Here is a 24,337-nt window from a genome sequence, read left to right as displayed (position 1 = left end):
CTACAGTACATAAGAAACTGGATTGAGGAAAATAATTTCGATATGCTCCACGTGTGCCATTGCCTTTTGCTCAGAAAAATTGGCGGGGCAGCGCTGAAATTCTCCGACTTTTTTAGTTTTATAGAAAACTTAACAACCCGAAGAAGAGTTCAGATCTCTCCAGAGTGAATACAAAGACACAGTGTATGTACAGTTTCTTTAGCAAGATCATTCATCCTGGAGAAATTACTATCGGCATTTAACATATATGTACAGTTTAAAAAAACAAAACCAACAAGATTTCCAAATGTCAGCTGGGGAAAAACACACACAAGTGGCTCTTGCACAACCAACCTTGTATAAGCAACTGATTATTATGTCCAAAAAAGGCTGACAGCATCACAGAAAAAGGAATGGTATTCTCAAGTGTATTATTTTTGTTTTTAACAGAGACCCGGTTTTTTTCAGCAAATTCGTTCTAGCCAGAATTTATTGAAAGAGGTTTTGATTTCTGCAGAAGAAATAAAACAGCAGCTCCACTGGTTTGTGCTATGTCCAAAGATACCAAACCTTTTTTATACAATTGTGTAGAAATTACAATGGTGGAAACACTCGTATGGATTATTCCAAAGAGACCACGCGAAGTGGGAAAAACTAGGCTAGGATGGCACAGGTACCCACACATTCTGGAGAGGTTCCTAGTGTGATTATTGCAACTGTGCGTGCAGCTGAAGGGTTGGGTAGGTGGGAGGAGGCTGGGAAGGAAGAGGAGGAGGGGTGCTCAGGATCACCCCCACCCCAAGGTGGTGAAAGTATCAGAGTGAAGCCTCCCCCCCTCCCCAACATTGAGCTTCGAGGCCATCTGGAAAAAAAAATCTTTAGGCAAAAAAAGTTTACAAGAATGAATACTCCTTAAGTACTTCGAATGGCACTCTGGTTCAGTTCACCCTAACTTGCTTCAAAGCATCTAGGTAAAAGTACAGGCATGCAAATATTAAGGTCAGTCCACAGGCATGTTAAGATCCATATTTTTTTTTAAAAAAAAACAAACGGTAAGGGAGCCGGGATGGGTGAACATCAACGATTGATGATTACAGACACACAACCTGATGTGTTCTGGACAAAGTCAAAATCCTGATGCAAATTCCAGCTCGCACTGCTAACACTACAGCAGACAAGGTTGTCCCCACCAGTAATTTTTTTTTTTTTTTAGCCAAGCTCGAGGAATTTACAATATTTAGTGTTTTTTTTGTGTGTTTTGTTTTGTTTTTAAATTTACACAGATGTTTAATTCGCTTTATTTACAAAGCAGTTGGTTTTTGTTTTTTTTTTGTCAGTCTCCAACAGGGCCTAGATAGCATCAGGCAAGAATGCCAGTTTTAAAAGAGAATCTATATTGAAACCTAAAAAGAAGAGATGATGTGACGTTTCCTCAAGAAGAGGCAGGCTGGGCTACACTGAAGCAGTTTCTGCACAGGGCTCAGTTACTCAGGAGTAGTTCTGTTGCTCTTTCTACATCCCATGATTTCGATGACAAGGCCACTATTACTGCATTCTGAAAGAAAGAAAAAAGACAAGAAGCAACTAAGATCAGGAGCACCTCTATCAAAAAAATATACTGTATTTTTTGGAGTATAATACACACCTTCCCCGCCCCCTAAAAGAGGTTGAAAATTTGGGTGCCTCTTATTCACTGAATGTAGCCCTACCCACCGGCCCCCACCCTTTGGCCTCTGCCTCCCAGCAATCTGCCTCCTTGCAGCAAACAGGGAAAATTGGCTTGAAACAGCTGATCATCCCCTGCTTAAATTGAAAGTGAAAGCTGTTTATTAATTATTAATTAATTAGACATATACCGCTTCATAGGGCTTTCAGCCCTCTCTAAGCGGTTTACAGATTTTAGCAAATTGAGTCAGCAAATCGCCCCCACAGTCTGGGTCCTCATTTCACCCACCTCGGAAGGATGGAAGGATGAGTCAACCTTGAGCCGGTGAGATTTGAACCGCTGAACTGCAGATAACAGTCAGCTGAAGTGGCTTGCAGTACTGCACCCTAACCACTGCGCCACCTCGGCTCCTTCCTTGTTTGCTACAAGGAGGCAAATTGCTGGGAGGCAGAAGCAGAATTTTTTTTCTAATCAGGCTAAATTAAAACAGGCTGTTTGCTGCAAGGAGGTAAATCAATAACTATAAATGTCTATAGAATGTTCAAATTATGAGACTTATTTTTTTAAAGGCTGCTTTATTATTGTTCTAGGCAACTTAACAAAATGAAGAAGCTTTTTTAAAATAAATGCTTGATCTGAAGAGGCCCAGTGCTATCGTCTCTTCTTTTAAATAGCAGAGAACACCCCACTAATAATAGAGGAGCAAAAGGGGAGTGGAGTTTTCAGAAGACAATTAGTTAATTCCTGCATTCTTGCCAAGTTTTGCAGCATCTGAAAGATCTCGGCCTGGCCACTCTCCAAGCCCGATAAAAGTTGTCATTGTGAACTCTCTTGAAAGACTGTGGGAGAGGAAAGACTTTCCCGGAGGGGAATTCACTGTACATTAAATAAAAGGGGTTTATCGGGACGAGGACTGGGCTTCGTGCGGCTGGGGAAGCCTGGGTCAGAACAGTTAGGTAGCTCTAATTCTGGATCTTAGGAAAGCAGATTTGGTTTAAAAAACCCAACCCTTTACCATACTTGGTAACATTGAAGATAGCAGGCCTTATGCGAAGCGAGGCTTACCCTATCAAATCCCATAGCACAAAGATTTTCTATCTTCTTGGTATATTCCGGACTAGAAAGTGGTGCTCCAGCATACACGTGTGCCCAAAGTCGAGCTGTCTGTTTAAACATTTCTGAATTCTGTTTGTACTGTGTCAAAGGAGAGAAAGGGGGAAGACAAATTGAAACCTTGTGGAAATCTGTAGCTGTGGAGACATCTGATAAATACTCTTCAACGCAGAGTGAAAAAGCATCTTTCTTTTTTCATGCTGGTTTCCAGATTTTTTTTAAAAAAACCTTCCTGGAGAGTGGGTGGGTTTGGAGAAAACCTTGGAAACTCAAGGTGGATTTTCTAAAAGGAAAGGGAATAGCGGTGGTACCTGATTTGCCACAACTGCATCTTGTGGGTCGTCAGGTTCTGCAGCCGCCAAGAGGGCTTGTAAGGATAACAACACTGTTCTTAAAGTCATCGCTGCGGCCCTGGAAAGATAAGGTCGGAAAATGAGGACGTGACTGAGATAGGTAACATCAAGATGTATGTTAGCTAGTACAAGACCAGACCACTGTAATATCCCTTTGGCAGAAAAATCACCACCTGAGACGCGGTGGCTCAGGGGCTAAGATGCTGAGCTTGTCAATCAGAAAGGTCGGCAGTTCGGCGGTTCGAATCCCCAGCGCCGCATAACGGACTGAGCTCCCGTTATTTGTCCCAGCTTCTGCCAACCTAGCAGTTCGAAAGCATGTAAAAATGCAAGTAGAAAAATAGGGACCACATTTGGTGGGAAGGGAACAGTGTACCGTGTGCCTTCGGCATTGAGTCATGCCAGGCACATGACCACAGAGACGTCTTCGGACAGCGCTGGCTCTTTGGCTTTGAAACGGAGATGAGCACTGCCCCCTAGAGTCGGGAACGACTAGCACATATGTGCGAGGGGAACCTTTACCTTTATCTAAGTCAAAAATTATCAACTGCATAATATTCACTTGGCTAAACTCTTTCTATGCAACAACTTTTTGCTTGATCCCATTTTTCTTGGCTATTAACCCTGCTTATTTCTACATTTTTTCTTTTCTTTTTCTGCTCAAAATGAAGCTACAATGATATTCTAGCTTCTAGTAACTGGCTTACTAAAGGTGGTTACTATAGGAGGGCGATATCAGTGGTTAAAATATATGTATACATTATATATTGGACCTCTCTGGGCAGCTATACACATCAAATCAAAAAAGTGATAGCGTCCGATACAAAGCAGAGTTTCTTTACGTTCACTTTCTATACTTGAGAAATGAAATTACTGCTACATTTCTCCGTGTCTCAGGAGTTCAGCTATACGGCCAAATTAAGTTGCATGAATGAAAATACTCCCATTTTTTTCTTCTGCCTCGATGCTTCATCATTTTTGCTTAGGGTATAGTTTGCCATCAAACTTCGGAAACTGTGATCAAAACTGTTCAAAACTCACAATGTAAGAAGCACTTTGGCAAGTCATTTGGAGAGCAGCAATAGCCAGTTTGAGACTTCAAATATCATGGTAGACTAAGAAAGGATCACTATTTCCTCCCGTATCTACAAATATAATGCAATTATTTACAGGATTCCCCCTCCTCCCCCAAACTTCGTACGGAACCTTACCACTGATCTTTTAGGATATCCAAACAGATAGCTCCGGTGACTGAGCTAATATTAGGATGCCAAATTTTGGTGATAAACCGCACCTGAAATACAAGAGAAGCTGTTATGAAAATAGCAGCTACACAACGAATAAGCAAGATACAGCGGTGATTTCCAACTTTTCTGGCTCTGGACTGCCAGCGGCGGGGGTGGTGGTGTAGGCGAGTGGTTGTAGAAGGGATGGTTTCGTGTGCGCACGCATACCACTTACACAAATGCGGCTCTGTGCACCTGCCCGCCACTTGTGTGGTCTGGTTCCCAATGGGCCACAGTCTGGCACCGGGTTGCAGATCGGGGGGTTGGGGAACCCTGCCACACAGGACAATTTTACAGTGTTTTTATGGATAAGGTTGGCTGGTCCCCAAAAGTGATAATCTTAACATCTGGGCTCTGCGGAATTGGACTCAGCATCGTATTACTTTGGAACATGTGTTCATGTGTGCTCCTACGGTACCCAAGATTTCTGAAAAACCGTGCCCCGGTGTCAGGCCTGCAGCCCTCTTTTCTTTCGGGTCTTTGTCCTGCCACACTTTTCTATTATTTTACTATACCTTTTCTATTGTGGGAAAATGGGAAGGGGGATTGTGCGGAGTTAGATGATAGGTAGCCATAACAACATTCTTTCTAGAGAAGCCAAGGTCATCCTTTGTCTTTGCACCTCTGCACCTGACCGGATCTGGATGGGTGGAAGCTGCCAGCATGGCAGTGGGAGATTGGACCATGAGATGGACTTGTGGCTGTGGGGGCAAGATCCTGAACTTTCAACTAGGTGGGAAAACCGGGAAGCTTTCAGATTCGGGTTTTCCCCATATGTGCCGATATGGCTCTCTTAATAAATTGGAACTTTGAGGAATCCTTTGCCTCGGACTCTGATTTACTTTTGGATGCTATTTGGAACCCTGACACCCGGGATCTGGATTCTGCTGCTTAGTACTGTCAAAAGTTGTATTTTGTCCCTGTGACAAAAGAGAGTCCATCACTAGCTCCTACAGCCATGCTCACAGTTCTCTCATTCAGACCTTCTCACAAGTAACACAACTCCAGATTTAAAGTCTGTAGATATTCTCAAATCATCCAGGTCATGGTTGTCCCAAAGATGCTTTTTCAGAAGGCAACTGGGCTTTATGGTTTGTTCTTTGAAGAAGTTTCACTTCTCATCCCAGAAACTTTTTCAGCTCCAACTGGATGGTGAGGAATGGAAGGATTGATAATCCTTGCAGACAGCTAGTCATTTGCATCCTTTTTGAGAGCCAATGAGGCCACTTGGAGGTTTATCTGTGTCCTCAGGGTTCACAGCACCTGAGTAGTGCAAATGAGTCCTGTAGTCTGCAATTTCTCTCTGGAAAAAGTAGTAGGAGTTCTACTCAGGTGACCCTGAGGACACAGATAAGCCCCCAAGTGGCCTCAATGATTCTCTAAAAGGATGCAAATGACCAGCTGTATGGAAGGAGTATCAATCCTTCCACTCCCCACCATCCAGTCAGAGCTGAAGAAGATTCTTGGAAAACAATCGAAACGCCTTCAAAAGAAAAATACAAGAAATGTCCAGTAACTTCAAGTAAAAAGCATCCTTGGGACAACACCAGACTAATCTCACTTCCAATGGCTTGGGGAAAGGGAGCAACATTAATTTAGATTTTGGTGAGGAGATGAAACTTCAACTCATGATTATCAACAGTTCTAAACCACTTCAAATCTGGTTGTGTGTTTGTTTGTTTTTTAATCTTTCAAAATAAAGATTCCTGGGAGAAACTGAGAACTCAAACTTTATAAGAGCCGAGGTGGCGCAGTGGTTAAATGCAGCACTGCAGGCTACTGCTAGATCAGCAGTTCAGCGGTTCAAATCTCACCGGCTCAGGGTTGACTCAGCCTTCCATCCTTCCGAGGTGGGTAAAATGAGGACCCAGATTGTTGAGGGCAATATGCTGACTCTCTGTAAACCGCTTAGAGAGGGCTGAAAGCCCTATGAAGCGGTATATAAGTCTACTGCTATTATATTTCTTCCCCTCTAATTTAACCACATTTCATTCCTCGGTAATTAACATTGTTCTTCAGGTTCTTGAGGCCTTTGAGAGTGAAACTTTTCATTTGATGGCAGCTTCTGTGAATGAAGGCCTCTTGATCAGATGGATGAAGCATGGTAGCAACAGTGGGGCTTGGAACAGCTAGGAAATGTTTGGGACAATCTTTCAAGGTCAAAGGGGGGGGAGGTTAGGGATGTTCTTTTCACTAAGAGACCTTCCTGAGTTTAAGTCGTCTGCATTTGGGGTGCCAACAACTGGATTTGGGTGGATTGTGTATGAAATTGTGTGGTGAACCACGATATAGGGCTTAAATGCTCCTTTTAAAAATATGTTGCTATTTTGTACCCTGTTTCCTCAGAAATAAGACCTCCCCAGATAATAAGCCCAATCGGGCTTTTGAGCGCATGCATTAAAATAAGCCCTCCCCAAAAAATATTGCAACACAGCAACAGCCATGCGGTGACCACGCTCGCCTCCTCCTGTACCTCAAAAATACTAAGACCTCCCTGAAAATAAGGCCAAGCGCTTATTGGGGTCAAAAGAAAATAAGACCCTGTCTTATTTTCGGGGAAACTTGGGTAAGAATTGAGTGAAAGAAATACAGGTTCACTGGCTCATTTAGAGATGCCCACTTTAAATTAAAGTTGTATTAGGTTTCACCAATTCTCATACTGCCCACAGATGAGAATATAGAAATTCTGCAAGACGGTGTTTTTCTCTATTATTTTCCAACTGATATTATTGTTACAGGGGAAAACCTTACTTTGACGATTGCTATGGTTTTATCATTAATCTATTTGGCTTTTTTAAAAAATAGCCAAGAAAAGAAACACTTCTACCTATTAGTTCCACTGAAAACGCAAGCATATATACAATTTTCTACTGTTGCACTTGAGCCACTATAAGAAGCAATCTCATTAAATAAAAATCTTATTTAATTGAAGTGACATTAGTACATGTGATCACACTTAAAGCAAAGAGACAATGAAATTAATTTTTACACAAATTGAAGTTTTGATGTGCCATAAAGCATTTCATAAGCAGGGAGTTTCACAAAGCATCATAAAAGATAAATTGGAGTTTTTTGGGGGGTGGTAGGGGTGGGGGGTCCTGTATTCAATTAGAAAGACCTTGGAGGGGCAGCCAAGACAAATAAAGAGCACTGCACAAAAAGGATTCATAAAGAAAGAATCCAAAGAATTATTCACAATAATTATATTCACCATACCTTAGGGGGATTAAAAGGATACGTTTCTGGAATTTTTATTTCTAATTGATATCTTCCTCCTATAAAAACCAGAACATATAACCACTAAATACTTATCAGACATTAATTTATCACAGCAATGAACTTTCCTTTAAGTTAAATAATAGACAATAAGATTTTAAAAGTTTGCTTTGGTTCTAAGGCAGGATGGACACCTTTTCTAATGTAGCTGGAAATTGTATTGCTAGCCTTCCAGCATGTTTACCTCTACCATTGTAAGTATTACATAGAGATTACTCAGTTTGCAAACCCCTTGAGGTCGAAATCCTTCAGTGCATCATCTATAATACCACAGTAATTGTTCTTATTTCTTCCTGTTGCCTTTTTTCTCCCCCGAGAAAAGCTCTTGGCATATGGGCACAATTTACTAAAAGCTGTAATAAAATCCTCCATTTGAATTAAATGAAGGTGAGCTATTCCAATATTCCAGTGACAATTTTAACAAGGAGCAAACAAAAATGTAGATGTAAACTTATGATGCCAAAACACTAGTTCAGTGTTTCTCAACCTTGGCAACTTGAAGATGTCATTCTGGGAGTTGAAGTCCGGACATCTTCAAGTTGCCAAGGTTGAGAAACACTGCACTAGTTCCACTCTCCCGCCCCCCCAAAAAAAAACAAGTGTCAAGGACAATCAATTAAGAGTAGCAAATCTCCAAGGATAGATGGAAAAGATTGAAGACTGTCGGGATAAGATCTTGAGAACAGGAAATGTCCAACCTTGGCAACTTTTTTAAGATCGGTGGATTTCCGCTCCCAAAATTCTCCAATCAACCGTGCTTAAAATTGCCAAGGTCAGTGAAGGAGAAGACTTGAAGGAGAAGGACGTTGAAGAACGTTCTTTCCCAACAAAAACAAAGCATTTAATTTGACGTGTCTTCCTAAGACGAAGACAGTTTTATTCGGTAAACCGGCTACTTAAAAACGAGGCAGAGAGGACCACGATGGTGGCCATCCATCCAAACATGATTCATTTCGCTTCAGCCAAAATAGTACTCCTGAGAAGGAGGCTGTGTCTGAGTCATCGTTCCTCAGGCTATCCATAAAACAAACTAAAAGCTATGCAGACTGACAGTCTGACAAAGGCCAGGAGAGAAAGAACACATAAAGGGGGGGGGGGAACAACCACAGATCATGAGTGACTTCTCTGAAAAGAAAGCCCTGCCAGCAAAAGGAACCCAAGAGGAACATTGTGGCGGTGTTTCTTGAATGATGTCTACTTTCTTGAGTAGACATTCAACCTCTCACTATTTAGTCTAAGTTCAGAGGTTTTCTAGCTGGAGCCATGATCAAGCACGCAGCCCTCTACAGAAACCACCAAAAAGATGCGGGGGGAAAGAATCTTTTTTTTTTTTTTAGGAAACTAATCAAGGAGCGAAGCAACCTAGAACTAAGGAGAAATTTCCTGACAGTGAGAACAATTAATCAGTGGAACAGAAGATGTAAATACTCCAACATTGGAGGTATTTTAAGATGTTGGATAACCATTTGTCTGAAGTGGTGCAGGGTTTCCTGCCTAAGCAGGGGGGGTTGGACTAGAAGACCTCCAAGGTCCCTTCCAACTCTGTTATTCTAATTGAATGGGGATTTCATTATTTTTAAAGAAGAAGAAAAAAACTACTTTAGGATCCTCCCAAGGAACACCATGAAACAACTATATATCAAAAGGAGCGACACCAATGAAAAGAGCTCTCCACAGGTATTTGCTAACTATTTTAAATGAACCTCCAACTCCTTTAAATCAGGGGTGGTGAATGTTGGTGACTCCTTGATGACTTGTGGACTTCAACTCCCAGAATCCCTGAGCCAGCCATTCTGGGAGTTGGAAGCCCACAAGTCATAAAAGGGCCATTGGTTCCCCACCTTTGCCTTATAACGAAGAAAGAAGCATTGTCATGTTTCTGTTTCCATTTCAAAAAAAGTGTTTTTATCCCTCTCAAGGTACGTATTGCATTGACTCCAGTTCCAAGCATTCGTCTTTTATATTTTGTTTTAGGGACAACTTTTCATTAAGGAAACTATTTGCTTCATACGAGCGGAAAGAGACAGATCTGAAGGCACTTAAAACTATTCACATGTCAAAAGAATACCCACCAGCTGCTTGGAATTTTGTTGCTAAGCTGAGTCAGGGAAGAGAAGGTGAGAAGAGAAAAAAAAATGAATTGAAAAACCTGTCCAACAGTTACATTTCCAGTGCAAAATCTCAACCTCTAGAGAGTGGATTCCCCCAAATGGCAGCTCCTAGTGCAAACCATTTGTGGGTGCTACCTGGCATGGAAATTTGGGACGGGGGGTGGGGTTGTACAAATTGGGAGTTCTCTAGAAGCAGGGACTAATATTCAGAATTCTATCAGTATTCAGGGAATTGCTAAGAATTCTCATGATTGAAATATACGTAACTTGAGGAAGCCCAGGTAACTGGTTTACGGAAACAGAATACCAAATTTATATTTTTGCCTGTTTTATTAATGTAAAATGTAATCTTTCAGCAATTATTTCATTGTGCAAATATTGGCCAGGAATAACGACTGAAAGCTGTTTTAAATATTTAAGATGTTTTGACTGGTAAATTAAGCCAAACTTCCACACACACACACAGAGAAACACAAAACCCAGACCATAAGAACGGCGAGAGTTACAGAATAGCTTGAGTACTATAAACCACAATGCAACTTTTAGTTATCTTGCACGAATCATTAGATTTAGGGGTAAATTACAATATTTATATTTGCAACATATTTACGGTGTTTTGCAAAGGACTTCCAAAACGAGACAGATTGCACTTACGAGCAAGATTAGAAAATCTTAGACTGGCAGAAAAAAATTACTTACCTTCATATGGTGTGTCTGGAGGCCCTGCTATTTCTCCTCTTAGTTCTGTAAAATTTTCATCTACAAGATCTACTTTAATTTGATTTTTGTTCGTCTGAAAAATAAAACAGAAAAAACAAAACAAAAAACCAGTTTAGAGGTTTACTATTCATTGTATTCTTTTTTGCTTGGTTTACTTAAATTTAGAGAGATGAATTTGTCATTTACATTTGTTTCAATAATTGTGTCTTAATTTCAAAAATTAGCCCAATCCTTTCAGTTCTCTTCACACTGATTAAATACTCAATTCCAGTTGACACACTAGAACAAATTCAACAGAAATCCTTCTAGGAAATACTAGAAAACAGCATGGGAAACCCAAAGCTGTATAAACCACATGGGTTGCTGCTGCTAGCAATTTCCAGCCTCAGCTTTTGATACGGGGAGCATCCACCTGCTTCTCATTTTCACAGTAGTCAAGCCATGATTTCCTTGACCCCTGATCAATCAATAATAGATATCTCTAATTCTATAATTGCACTAACAGTCTATACCAGGGGTGTCACACTAAATGTCATTCAGGGCCGCATCAAGGTTGTGTTTGACTTGGGGGGGGGGGTGAAGGGGGCATGGCCAGCTCGATGTCACTCATGTTGGGGGCACCTTTGGTGGCCTGCGCACTCTGCCAGCGAAAATGGGCTCCCGAGCTCCATTTTCACTGGCAGAAGCCCCCCTTACCAGTCCTTTACTATTCCCAGGGTGGCCCCATGGGCCAGATCCGGCCCCCCGGGATTTGACTTTGACACCCCTGGTCTATGACATTGTGATTTCAGTATCAGACCAAAGCTGTAACCCTACCACTGTACACAATCACTGGAATTCAATAAGAATATTTAAAATAATATACAGGTAATACTTGACTTACGACAGTTCCTTTAGAGAATGTTTGAACTTACAATACCACTGAAAAAGGCGACCTATGACTGTTCTTCACACTGAGACTGTGGCAGCATCCCTGTCAAATCACAGCAATCACATGGCCAGTGTGTGACTGTTGAAAGTTTAAATCTGGGTTGGAAATCTCTCTTACTAGATCCCTCATAACTTCCAACTGTCACTAAGCATGCAGCCATAAGAGAAGGAATACCATGCACTCCATCAACTAGCCAGTGTCGACTGTCCACCCCCCGGGGGAGGGCCTTCTCTGTGGCCGCTCCGGCCCTCTGGAACGATCTCCCCGTGGAGATTCGGACCCTCACCACCCTTCAGGCTTTCCGCAAAGCCGTTAAAACCTGGCTGTTCCAGCAGGCCTGGGGCTGATGAGTTCCCAGCCCCACTCGAATGGTTGTGGCTGTTGAGAAGTTTTTAATTTGTTTTTTTGTACTTGTTTTGCCTTCATTTTTTTTTGTGCTCCCCCTTTCCCTATTTGGTTTGTTAGCCGCCCTGAGTCCCCTCGGGGAATAGGGCGGCATAGAAGCTTAATCAAATCAAATCAAATCAAAATAAGCCCTCCCTGAAAATATTGCAACACAGCAGCAGCCATGAGGGGACCACGCCAGCCGCCTCCTGCACCTCAAAAATAATAAGACCTCCCCAAAAATAAGGCCAAGCGCTTATTTCGGGGGTCAAAAGAAAATAAGACCCTGTCTTATTTTTGGGGAAACACGGTATGTACTGCTTCACAGTGCTTTCCAGCCCTCGCTAAGCGGTTTACAGAGCCAGCATATTTGCCCCCAGCAATCTGGGTCCTCATTTTACCCACCTCGGAAGGATGGAAGGCTGAGTCAACCTTGAGCCTGGTGAGATTTGAACTGCCAAATTGCAGGAAACCAGCAATCAGCAGAAGTAGCCTGCAATACTGCACTCTAACCACTGCGCCACCACGGCTCTCATAGATAACAGTTATGAAAACATTCCAATCAAACTGGTATTTTGTAGAGATGCATATTCTGTAACATGTCTCAACATGTCTCAGGTAGAAGCATTGGACCAATATGATCTTGGCTTGGAAGCTCAACAGGTTTAGGATTCGTTAGAATTGATAAATCAAGAGGAAATTTCAAAGCGCTAAGTTATACTAGTAGGGAAGCAATTTACTAGAAAACACCACAGGAGGAAAGTATGGTAAACTAACTTTATGGGTATATCCATATAATTTCCAAGATTCAAGCTTTACTTGAGAGTATCTTCACATTTATCTTTTAAAATAACATCTTCTAGTTTTAAGTATTAGGAAATATTTTCAAACAGTGGCACCAGGTGACAGGATATCCCACTCTTCTCTGCTTTTCAATCACTTGAGCTATTTTGCTGCCTATGCAAACCAAAACCAACAGGTTAAAATCATCAACCATCAACCCCATAATCCCTTGCAGGGTGGAGTCTGGGCAACTGAATGGAGCTGAGTGTTTACTGGCCGGATACCCTTCCTGTTGCCAATGCGAAGTTATATTCAGGACATATATTCTCATTGTGCCCAGAGAGAGAAATATCTGCCTCTACCTAGGATCGAACACACAGACTCCTGATGGGGAGGCGAGAGCTCCGCCTTTAGGCCACCGGACCACTCAAGCAACAGGATGAAATGATTCATCAATATCTACTCTGCTAGGCGTCCGATACCTAAATTTTAGGGCATGTGAAATTTTTCCAACTTTCAATCACCAAACATTAGGGGATTGTAAAGGTATTTTGGTTACTTTAATATAACTTAGATGTGCTTCGGGATTGGGCGGCCTATACATTTATTAAACAGTTAAACAGCCTGGTAAGTTAACTACGTAAACATCATAACTTTTTAACAGTTTGCTTGTTTCATTTAACATACTTTAAGGCAAAACTAGGATGGTATTGCTGGGAAAATCAGAGAGGTTGTTCAGCCTGCTGAAAAAACACCTTTTGGGGCAACCATGACCTGGATGACGGAGAATCTCCATAGACAACTGGCTCTACAATGGAGCTTTATTTGTTTATAAAAGCTGTAAACTGAGGTATGCTTTGCTCTCATTTGTATATATCCTAAACCAGATAATGAATTCTACTTATGGTTGAAGGAATCGGATTAGTTAGGGGGGGGGATGCAAATTCTGTCCCGAAATCCATTTGCAGTTTCAAATTAAATAGCAACCCAAGTCTAATTGGTCACTTCATTGAAAATGGAAATCCTTCTGATTAGCTTACTTTCCTTTGGCATGTATTTATACCTCCCTATTGTTTTTAAGTCATGCATTACACGCTGTGGGCTGCCTGTTTACATCATGCCTAACTTCTGTGACTATCCCTAATTATATCTGACCCATTTACATGTATGATTAAGAAAATAATGATAGGTGTATTTCCAAATAATACGTGTTTTTTTTTTAGATTGTACTACTTTTCTTAAGAAGCATAAACGTATTTGTTTGGCTGTTGAGTTTCTCACAGCTCAATTACATATTTACAATAAATCAATTACCAATGTATCCCCTACTTAAGTCTAGGTGGTAGTTAAATTTTCCAGGTATGTTGGAAACACAAAAGGACTCAAGATATGGTATAAATCTTAAAACTGTTGTTTTTCCTGGAGTGAGAAAGATCCCATTATCCGCTGGTGCTTGGCAAAGTGGCTTCAGTTTATATCAATTTCTTTGTTCCTACTGGTTAAAACCATTTAAACAATGCTTCAACAACGTTACAATCATTTAAATCAACAATTTCATAAATAAAAGCCCTAAATTACTCATTTCATTTCAAATATTTCCAGCAAGATTTTATATAACCAGCCTATGCTCTCCACAATTTTTCCACCTGAGCACAAGGTCCAATATTGCTGCAAATGTTATTGTGTAAAATAATGTTGTTAAACAAGTCACTCTGGTTCACTACAACTAATTTGCCGCTCAGTAGTCTTATGGCCTTTAACAGACGTAGCTGTCTAACTTTATAAATACATATTTGGTGATGTGTGTCTGCAAACGCTAGAAAGAACTGGAGTAGAATGAATGCTTCAAGCACCTAGAAGCAAAATAGTGTACCCATTTTTCATTTTTTTTTAATGGCGATTCCTCCCCTCCAAAAATCAACTCACACACAATAGTATCCCACACGTTGTAGCTGCAAAGGAGATAACTAAACTCCTTTCAAAATTACATACTGTGAAAAATAAAAAATGAAACATTACCCTTTGCAATTGTTATTTATAGCCTCCATTAAAATTCACCTCGGAGTCCACATTCAATCATTTTTTCCTCTTCCACAACTCGAAGTCAGCTTGCCTTGTCTTAAGAAATTCTCCATCTATTGTTATTTTACATTATCTTATCTATCATGGTGCCTGTTGGTTGAGATGGGCAGCTGTGTACATTTGATTAATAACTGGAATAAATTTCATTGAACTGCTACAACAAACAGCCCGTGCCACTAATTTAGTGTTTCAGCTTATCATCTCGGGGCAAGCCCTCAAGTTCCTGGAGCAGACTTTCTGCTTTCAACTGTCAAACGATGGCCCTGAATTTATTTGAAATTGTCTTTGTTGAAATTTCCAAATCTTGGCCGAGTAGAAAAAAAAAATCCATTGCAATTGGCATCATTTGTATAATTCAGCAAAGTTGGTCGTTTGCACCCATTTACATCATTTAGTGGTGCATATTACACGATGAGGTACTCACCCCACTATGTAATTTGCGACATTTAGACAAAATCACTCTTTTATATGCAAGCCTGTATTTGCACAAAAGGAACCACACAACACCATCATTCTGGCCTTCTCTATTCCTCGAGACCTTCCTTCTAATATCGTTTACACTAGCAAACTCAGTGGACATCAGTGTGTGTGTGTGTGTGTGTTTCTCCACATTTATTTTAATTCAGAGTTAATTGGATTGTTTTAACTCTATAATTGTGCTGGTGTCGTGGGAATTATTGTCTGCCGCTTTAAACAGCAGATGGGTAAAAACGCTTATGGCTCATTTACAAATCCCATCGACCTCAATCCCGTCAGCGTTACACATCCAGAGGCTGCAAACAAGTTGCCCAACGGTCAGTCAACATTTCTACCTGTTAATTTAATTATTTTGACGCTGCTGTAAGCTGCCCTGCTTTTACAGTAAACACCAAGACCACAACGAAGAAACCAGCCTGAGAAATGTTTGGTTGAAATGAACAGTTGTGCACAAAGTAATGTGAAAGTACATTAAGAGGATATGGACCTGCCAATCAAACAGCCAGGGCTTCATGCTAACAGGTGGGTTTTGCTGAAAATAAGGCACATTGGATTTTCCCATGATCAATTCTAAAGAAAAAGACCAGATTTCACTGCCTTTCTCAGAGAATTATGAGAATTAATTAGCCAAAATTATGGATGTTTGTGTATAGGTAGTCATTCATTCAGTGGTTGTCTCGAGTTACGATGGCACTGAAAAAAGTGATTGATCAATTTTCACACTTACAACCGTTGTCGCATCCCCATGGTCCCCTGATCAAAATTCAGATCCTACTTATGACGCTTGCAGCGTCCCGGGGTCATGTGATCCCCTTTTGTGACCTTCTGACAAGCAAAGTCAGTGGGGAAGTCAGATTCACTTAACAACCATGTGACTAACTTGACAGCTGAAGTGATTTGCTTAACAACTGTGACAAGGAAGTCGTAAAACGGGGCAAAATTCACTTAAGAGCTGTCTTGCTTGCTTAGCAACGGAAAATTGGGGCTGAATTGTGATGGTACATGGAGGGCCTAACCTTAACCCTAACATGCTATTTTTTCGCAGAGCTCTCTCTCTTATTACCTGAACGGCTTTTCTTAGTTCTCGTCTCATCTCATTTATGATCCAAGGGCCTTTTGCTTCCCAACGCCTTAGAGAAGGCAATCACATGCCACAAAAGTTGCCATCCCATTCTAATTTCTAAAATGTCAGATAGAAAACCGATCCAATACATGGAAAGGAATTGTTATTGTTGCTGAATTTTAAAATAAAATATGAAAGAAATGAAATCAATCTTCTTTCCTGGTTATATTTGGGAAATGCTCTATGGACGCTGCATTTCCGATCTGTTCAATTGGGATGTTTATTTGGTAATCATAAAGCATAAAACATCTGTTTCTTTAGTGGTATACAACAGAAACATTGTCATATTTGCATTTGGTTTACAAAATAAGGGTACTTTCCATAAGCAATTATGTTAAAATTCAAACAGGCAATCTGCAAACTCATCTTAAAATAGAGAAAACCATCAAAGGTGAAGGTTATTGGTGGTTAGTTGGTCATTTTTGAGAAAGCAATCATTAAAATGCTATCAGAGTTCTTTTTCCTAGTATTGGTGTTACCAGAATGCTAATATAAAATTGCATTCTTCATCTTGCTGATATCAAATGCAAAATTTTGGAAAAGCAAGCCTCCAACTTTGGAAGAAGGAAATGACAAAAAATTCTTGCAATACAGAAGCTGGTTTAAAGTTGAAAACTAAGTAGAAAAATCAATAGAAATGAGAGCTTTTTACCTTTCTTTGGATTATATTTTTGGCTCCTGTCCGATACCACTTGTCCTAAGAATAAGGGTCTCTGAATTCCCAGGCAGCTATTTTGGAATTGACCTGTAGCTCAACAATCTACTGCAAAATGATGTACCATTAACTTGCCTTGTTCCAAAAATTCTGCAGGATCTTCCTTGACTGTGTGCTTCAAGGTGCATAAAGAAACAGTATACTGGGAATGATGGCAAACCTATGGCACACGTGCCAGAGATGGCAGGCAGAGTGCAGTGTGCTGGCAATCTGGTCTTCATGGGCGCCGGAGTGCTTGAAAACGGCCCGAAAAATGGCCAAAACCAGACCATTTTTCCGGGCTGTTTTCCGGGCCAAAAATGGCCTGGAAAACCACCCTCAAAACAGCTGGAAAAACAGCCAGAAAACAGGCATGTGTGCACCGATTAGCAGGCTTTGGGGTATTCGGTGATCCAGCATGCACTCTCTGGTTTGGCCACGGTGCCGAAAAGGTTCACCATCATGGGTATACTGGGAGTGATTGGAAAACTTGTAATTGCTTGCGTACCCTTCAAATGACTGGATATTTTGCAAGCACAAGATTTGCTAAGATTAACCCATTCTACGGTACAGCTGGGCATGTTTCATCTTTATCCCATTTAGCATAAATTTCTAATTGGCTTGAACTGGAATCTTCAATATTCCTGAAAAGCTGTATATTAAATAGCTGCCTACATAGGCTGCAGAACATACTTCTGCCTTCCTTTGGTCGACTATGCTGCCCGCATTTTTTTCTTCTACAGTTGTATTTGTGATACTCTGCAACACTACATTAAAAAAAAAATTCATCGAAAGGCACATTACTGTGAAAATACATAAACAAGGCATATTGTAATGTCAGTCGTGTAACAATCTGAATATGTCATGCTGTTCACAGAATGGTAACAGCAAAGTGCAATAATTCATTAATTTTACATAATGCTAAATTACTGAAGCTTCCGTGTAGTAATTGTATTTAGTAAATGCAGAAGGAAGGAAGTAATGGTGTATTCCCCTTGTGCACAGATGTTACAAATTATAGTTTGATAACATCACTACGCTTGGAAATGCCAACAACTTGTGGAATTGTTGTGGCCCGCCAGCAACCAGCGGAGTTGGCAGCAGATTCGGACAGTGAGGAGGTTGGGGAGGAGGATGGGCCAGTCCTGGAGTCTGGGGAAGGCTCTGATGAGGGCTCTGTGTCGGAAGCAGAGTGGGGGCCAGAGCCCTATGCCGGTTATCAGCTGCCTTCAGAGTCAGACATCAATGAGGCAGAGGAACAGCTGGAGCCTGTTCCCAGTGTGCGCATGCACAGAGTTGCCAGGCGAAGGGAACAGCTTAAGAACAGGGGTCAACTTGGGAGTAAAACTACAGGTGGATGATGAATGGCCCCTCCCAGAGGAAATAAAAGAGGAGCGAAAGGGGAGTGGAGTTTGCAGGAGAAAATTAGTTTGCTTAATTGGTTTGTGACTCTCCGAGACTCCTTGCCAAGTTTTGCAGTAAATATTCCCTCAAAAGACTTTGCTGAATGTGAATGAGCAGAATTCACAGTAAATTAATAAAAGGGGTTTTTGTCGGAAGTTTGCTTCACGCTCTCGGAAGCCTTGTCAGAACAGGAATAGATAAAAAAGAAAGAAATTTCTTGCAGAAAAATTGTCATATAGATTTTTTCATTAAAACCCTCAGATTTTTAGAAATAAATATAATCAAATTTAAAGCTGTAAATATCCCCTTTCAGACCATCATTCTTAGGAAGCCTATCTGTAAATCAGGTTAGATGTGCTGAACTCAATATATTAATCATTTTCACTATCTTCTCTTATTCAATTTTTTGGAGAAAACCCACACTGCAGAATTTTTAAAAAAATGGATTAAAAATTAATCCAGCTTTAGAACATTACATTTTCTAGAAAATCTTTCAATGTATATTGTGTGTTTAAAAGACTGCAGGAAATGAGGGGAGGGGGTTTGGTGAAATTTATTCCGGGTAAATGGAAATAAAGATCATAGCTATGTACTTTTTTTTAAAAAAAAAAACTGAATCAATGTATAAAGAAGTATTGCGATGTTAAGTAAAATTTATAGACATGTCAAAAAGCAAGCACATCCCATTGATCTGTTTTAACTTTTTCATCATATTTCAACATTTCATCACATGATCTACAGCTATCGCTCCTACTGATATCAAAGTGCATAAATCTACCACTAGAAAGAACTGCATAAATTACACATACAGAGATCCCAAAAGTGCTTCCCCCCCCCCCCAAACCAACCGAGGAGGCAAGTGGACTTCTTTTTTCTTCTCATCCAAGAAACTTCTTCAGCTCAAGGCCTTCAGACTGGGAGGTCTGGGAATCTCTCCAGAGTTTTAGCTGTACAATTTGGGATGAACACCAAAGGGTGTGGAGGGGGGTAGGGTTTCCACAGGAAAAAGAATTGCGGACTAAAGGAACCATTTGCACCACTCGGGTGACCCCGAGGACAGATAAACTTCCAAGGGCTTCAAGGACTGTCTAAAAGGATGCAGATTTCCAGCTGTCTGCAAGGAATATAAATCCTTCCATCCCCCACTATCCTGTCCGAGCTGAAGAAGCTTCCTGGATGGGAAGCGAAGCGTCTTCAAAAGACAAACCAACGAAGTCCAGTTGCCTCCTTTGGGACAACCGTGACCTGGATGACTGAGAATCTCTACTGACAACCAGGGAGAGGTGACACAAGGAAACCTTTGCTGTCCAGAAAGACCATCAAGACTAAAGTTTGCTTATGAGTGGCTAGATAAAGACCAGGGCCTTCTGGAACAATTGAGCCTGCAGAATTATTTGGCCCTTTGGAGAGATCCAAAGACAGAATTTGATCAGAAGAACCCCCATAAAGCAGGGGTGTCAAACTCAATTTCATTGAGGGCCACGTCAGGACTGTGGTTGACCTGGGAGGGGGGGGAGGCATGACTAAGTGGGCGTGGCCAGTTTGATGCCACTCCCCAAACTGCTGGCATGTTTCCCCTTCGCATTGAGTAGACCAGGACGGCCCCGCGGACCACATCATGGGCCGGATCCAGCCTGTGGGCCTTGAGTTTGACACCCCTGCATAAAGCATGGTGATGGTGGAAATGATAAGATTTGTGGCTGGTTCAATGCATCGTGGACCAGGTGGCCTCCATCCAAAAGGATCCTAGTGGGGTTTTTTTTAGCACAGTTGAGTAAGAAACAGTAAGCCTGCTGTTTAAAAATACGAATCTAGCTTTTATCTTTCCAAATTATCAGCTTTTTAGAGACAGGATGCTTAACTGGATGATGGATAACCAACTCCATCCATTCCTAGATAGCACAGATTATATCTACTGTATGTACATTTTGATCTTGATTTTAAAACTGAAAACTGCTTTACAGAGGGTAATGCAGAAACAGACACCAGCACTGATGTTACCTAGTTTGGGTAATGAAACATCTGCAAGAAAACAACCAAACTACCTCAGCTATCTTATTTTCATTTGTTCAGCTGACATTAGCAAGGCGATATCAAAGGAAAAAGTAGAACTACTTAAATCAAATAAATACTATCTCAAGAGTTTAAAACTACTGTAAAAATAGATAACACCCAGCTAATAATTATTGTATTTTCTATTAAAACAGATACAGACATCACACTCTTACATAAATTATGAATTTTAATATCCTTTAGCAGCCCAAACATTCCTAACTAACATTTCTAAGGTGTGATTTTCCATCAAGCTATACAAAATAGATTTTGTAAGTACATGTATATGAGTAGTCCTTGACTTAAGACCACAAATTGTCTTTGTTGCTAAGTGAGACATTTGTTAAGAGAATTTTGCCCAATTATACACTCTTTCTTCACACAGTTAAGTGAATGACTGCGGTTGTTAAATCAGTACATGGCTGTTAAGTGAACCCTGGCTTCTCCAACGACTTTGCTTGTCAGAGGGGATCACATGACATAGCAACGGTCATAAATATGAACCAGTTGCCAAGCATCTGGATTTCAATCACCTGACCACAGGGATGCTGCAATGGCTGTGTGAACAACGTTCATCAGTCAGATTTTCAGTGCCATTACAACTTCGGTCACTAAACAAACGGTTGTAAGTTGAGGACAAACTTTATACTCCGCACTTGAAGTTAACATGAAAGAAAGCTAAAGATATTTGGATTAACATGTGATACATCTTTGTTGGAATTAATTTTATGGCTGTTATATAAATACATTTAGAATTGGGTCAACTGGATCTTTTTATACAATAAAGTTGAAAAACATTACTTTCCAGCTGTTCAATGCTAGTTCCTCAAATTATTTTACTTTACTAAATCAGATTGTTAAAAGAATCACACACATTCCAAAGAATATTTCTTTGTTTTAACATATATTAAACAGTGTCTCAGAGATCAATGCCTGTATTTCAGGAAAATACATTCCATCTGAAGAAAAGACAGGATTATGTGGCCATCTATTTCTATCCGGTTGGCATTTTACTGATGTTGAAAAAAAAAGCAGGATTATTACAACTATGACAGGGATGGAACAAGAATTTCTTAGTTGTAAACTAAACTAGTATTGAATATTGAGTAGCATCAGGTTCAAAATACTTCACATTTTGTGAAAATAAGTGAAAATAGTAGTGAACTAGTGGAAAATAGGGCTAAGACTATACATACCACTCTGAATAAATTGGAGTAAGATCAGGATACAAATATAATGCATTATAATGCTCACTTTTTCACTATTATCAGTTGTGCCAACTGATATTATAATATGTTCTTAATCCACTGAGATATACAGATCTGAGTGTAGAGTTAAAGGGCCTCTGGAAAGAATATCATGCTAATTGATAATACACAGCATAAACAGAATATATATTTTAAATGAAAGAACTGTTTTTTAATGTGGGCCCCTTCATCAATTTTTACAATCAAGTATATATGTATTGAGAGAAATCCTTTTTTAAAATAAAAATAATAAAAACATCCTCTCGATGAATTGTCATCCAAAAAGCAGTGTTATTGATGAACATTTAAAATATGTAAGAATGAAATAAGAGTTCTTTTAATCAATGGTTATATAGGTTATAGTTACATCTGATTCTTTCCATATCTGTATCATAGGGAAATATCTTAAATATATTTGGTTTCAATATTTTTTTTCAAATAGTTTCTCCAGTCTAATATAGCTTCCCACAGTCCATGCATTTTAACACAATATCCCATGCACTGCATTAAACTATGTTGTTGACTTCTTTTCACCTTAGCATGTTGTACACCAAAGGCCAACAAACAGGCCATAGCTTAAAGCTTACTCACTACAATTAAATAAGACTACATCAACACACAGGTTGTTGCAATTTCCTTCCTTCCTTAGTGCTAATTCATATTTCTGGCTTGCTCAAGCTCTTAAACAATATTTAAAGATTCAAGACTTGTTAGAAGAACTAAGGATTGGCTAAAAAAGCCACAATCACTTGCTTACCTGGATTCTGGCTTATTCCACAAACTATAGTTTTTCTATATAATGAAGCCTTGCCTATTTTACATACTCTGATGTTTTTCTGTGTTCACACATGAATTACAGAAAACTGTGCCCATTAAACCAGTGTCAGGGAAAGACCCCAGATTCTGCTGCCAGGATAAACCCCTCAGAACAAGGGCACACAACACTATTTTTCACTTAAATCCCACTAGAAAAACTTTCCTCTGACTCGGTCAGGTTCCCTGGTCAACGGGATGGAGTAGCAGACCTGTAAGGATATATCCCAACCTAAAGGAAAGACTGCTGGGCCTATAAATGGAAAGAGAAGGCCTGGCTTTTTGTTAGATTTTGTCCTGCCTTTATAGGTTATAGGTAACTCAAGGTGGAAAACCTAACTCTCCTTCCTCCTCCTCCTGTTTTCCCTGAAACAACCACCTGTGAGGTGGGTCAGACTGAGAAAGAGGGACCGGCCTAACCAAAGTCACGCAGCTACCTTTCTTACTTAAGGCAGGCCTAAAATTTACAATCTCTTAAGGACTGGCCCAAAGTCACCAGCCAGCTTTTTATGCCATAGCAGGACTAGAACTCCCAGTCTCCTGGCCCAAAAGGCATCCAAGCTACCTTTCTTAGGCCAAAAACTCACCATCTCCCACAGGTTGGCTTAAGGGCACCCAGCTGGCTTTTGTGGCTTATGGAAGAACTAGAATTCCTGTCACCCAGTACCTAGCTGTTGGATTAGACCTCCCACTCTCCTGGTGAATGGCCACCTTTCTCGAGCCTAAACTCACCATTTCCCAAGGACTGGCCCCAAGTGACCCAGCTAGCTTTTATGCTATTCACAGGACTAGAATTCCCAGTCTCCTGGTGACTGGCCCAAAGGCACCCAGCTATCTTTCTCAGGCCTAAAACTCACCATCTCCTGAGGACTGGCCCAAAGGCACCCAGCCGACTTTTGTGGCTTATGGAGGAACTAGAACTCCCATCACCCAGTACCTAATTGCTGGACTAGACCTCCCACTCTCCTGGTGAGTGGACACCTTTCTCGAGCCTAAAACTCACCATCTCCCAAGGACTGGCCCCAAGTGACCCAGCTAGCTTTTATGCTATTCACAGGACTAGAACTCCCAGTCTCCTGGTGACTGGCCCAAAGGCACCCAAGCTACCTTTCTCGGGCCTAAAACTCACCATCTCCCGAGAACTAGCACCCCCAAAGACACCCAGACGGCTTTTTTTTGGTGGCTTTAAGGAGGAAACTAGAACTCCCCTCGCCTGGTTACCTTCTTTTTTCTTCAAGCAGCAAATGATACCCCACCCCCACCTCTAAAATCAGGCCTGACACTTCAATTTGGGGGGGGGGGAGGAGAGATCAGCCCCTTGAAAAGGGAAAGGATTTAAACCTCCCCTCACAGGGTTGGAGGATCTTGGCGATGGGGGGGAGGGGAAGCCCTTCTTGGCCTGGCCTCCCCACTTCCCCTCAGGCGTTGCTTTTGGGGGGCGCCCCTCCCCCTTCAGCGGACTCCCCTCGGGGCAGCCCCTCCCCCGTCATCCCCTGTAGGAAAAGGAGGAGCGGCACCAGGCCGCCTCAGCCCCGGACAGGCCAGGAGTCACGAGCCGGGATGAGCCCCCTCACCGCCGCCCGGTGAGGGGTAGAAAACGGGGGGGGGGGGGGGGTAAAGGCTGACCTCCTCGCTCTTCAGCACTTCTTTGAACTCCCGCTTGATCCGCTGCACCGCGATATTGGCCATCTCGGCAGCGGGGCCCGCCGAAACCCAGGTCGCTCCCGCCGCCGCCGCTGAGCCGGGCCGAGCTCCGCCGCCAACCGTCACCACCGCCGCCACCGCGGGAGAAGCTCCGGCGGCCCGTCCAAAATGGCGCCCGCGCCGAGCATGCGCGCTGCGC

General features: G+C 41.4%; 1 protein-coding gene across 1 annotated transcript; it reads right to left on the bottom strand.

The window, feature by feature from the left end:
- Positions 1 to 451: 451 nt before the first annotated feature.
- On the bottom strand, positions 452 to 24,337 carry UBE2K (ubiquitin conjugating enzyme E2 K). The gene is made up of 7 exons (XM_032224429.1): positions 24,121 to 24,337; positions 10,484 to 10,577; positions 7,614 to 7,672; positions 4,323 to 4,405; positions 3,070 to 3,169; positions 2,711 to 2,839; positions 452 to 1,534 (listed from the first exon to the last, which is right to left on the bottom strand). The coding sequence occupies exons 1-7, from the start codon at positions 24,181 to 24,183 to the stop codon at positions 1,460 to 1,462; spliced, it is 603 nt and encodes a 200-aa protein (XP_032080320.1). The 5' UTR covers positions 24,184 to 24,337; the 3' UTR covers positions 452 to 1,459.

Source organism: Thamnophis elegans, chromosome 9 (assembly GCF_009769535.1).
Source record: "Thamnophis elegans isolate rThaEle1 chromosome 9, rThaEle1.pri, whole genome shotgun sequence".
NCBI classification, from domain to species: Eukaryota; Metazoa; Chordata; class Lepidosauria; order Squamata; family Colubridae; genus Thamnophis; species Thamnophis elegans.
Note: the sequence above shows the minus strand (reverse complement) of the source record. Positions and strands in the feature narration are given on the sequence as shown.

Coding starts and splice junctions, on each gene's coding strand:
- UBE2K (XM_032224429.1), bottom strand. CDS start 24,183: ATGGCCAATATCGCGGTGCAGCGGATCAAGCGGGAGTTCAAAGAAGTG. Junction 4,406..7,613: donor ATCCTTTTAATCCCCCTAAG/GTATGGTGAATA, acceptor CTTGTATTTCAG/GTGCGGTTTATCACCAAAAT. Junction 1,535..2,710: donor GTGCTATGGGATTTGATAGG/GTAAGCCTCGCT, acceptor TCTTTCTTTCAG/AATGCAGTAATAGTGGCCTT.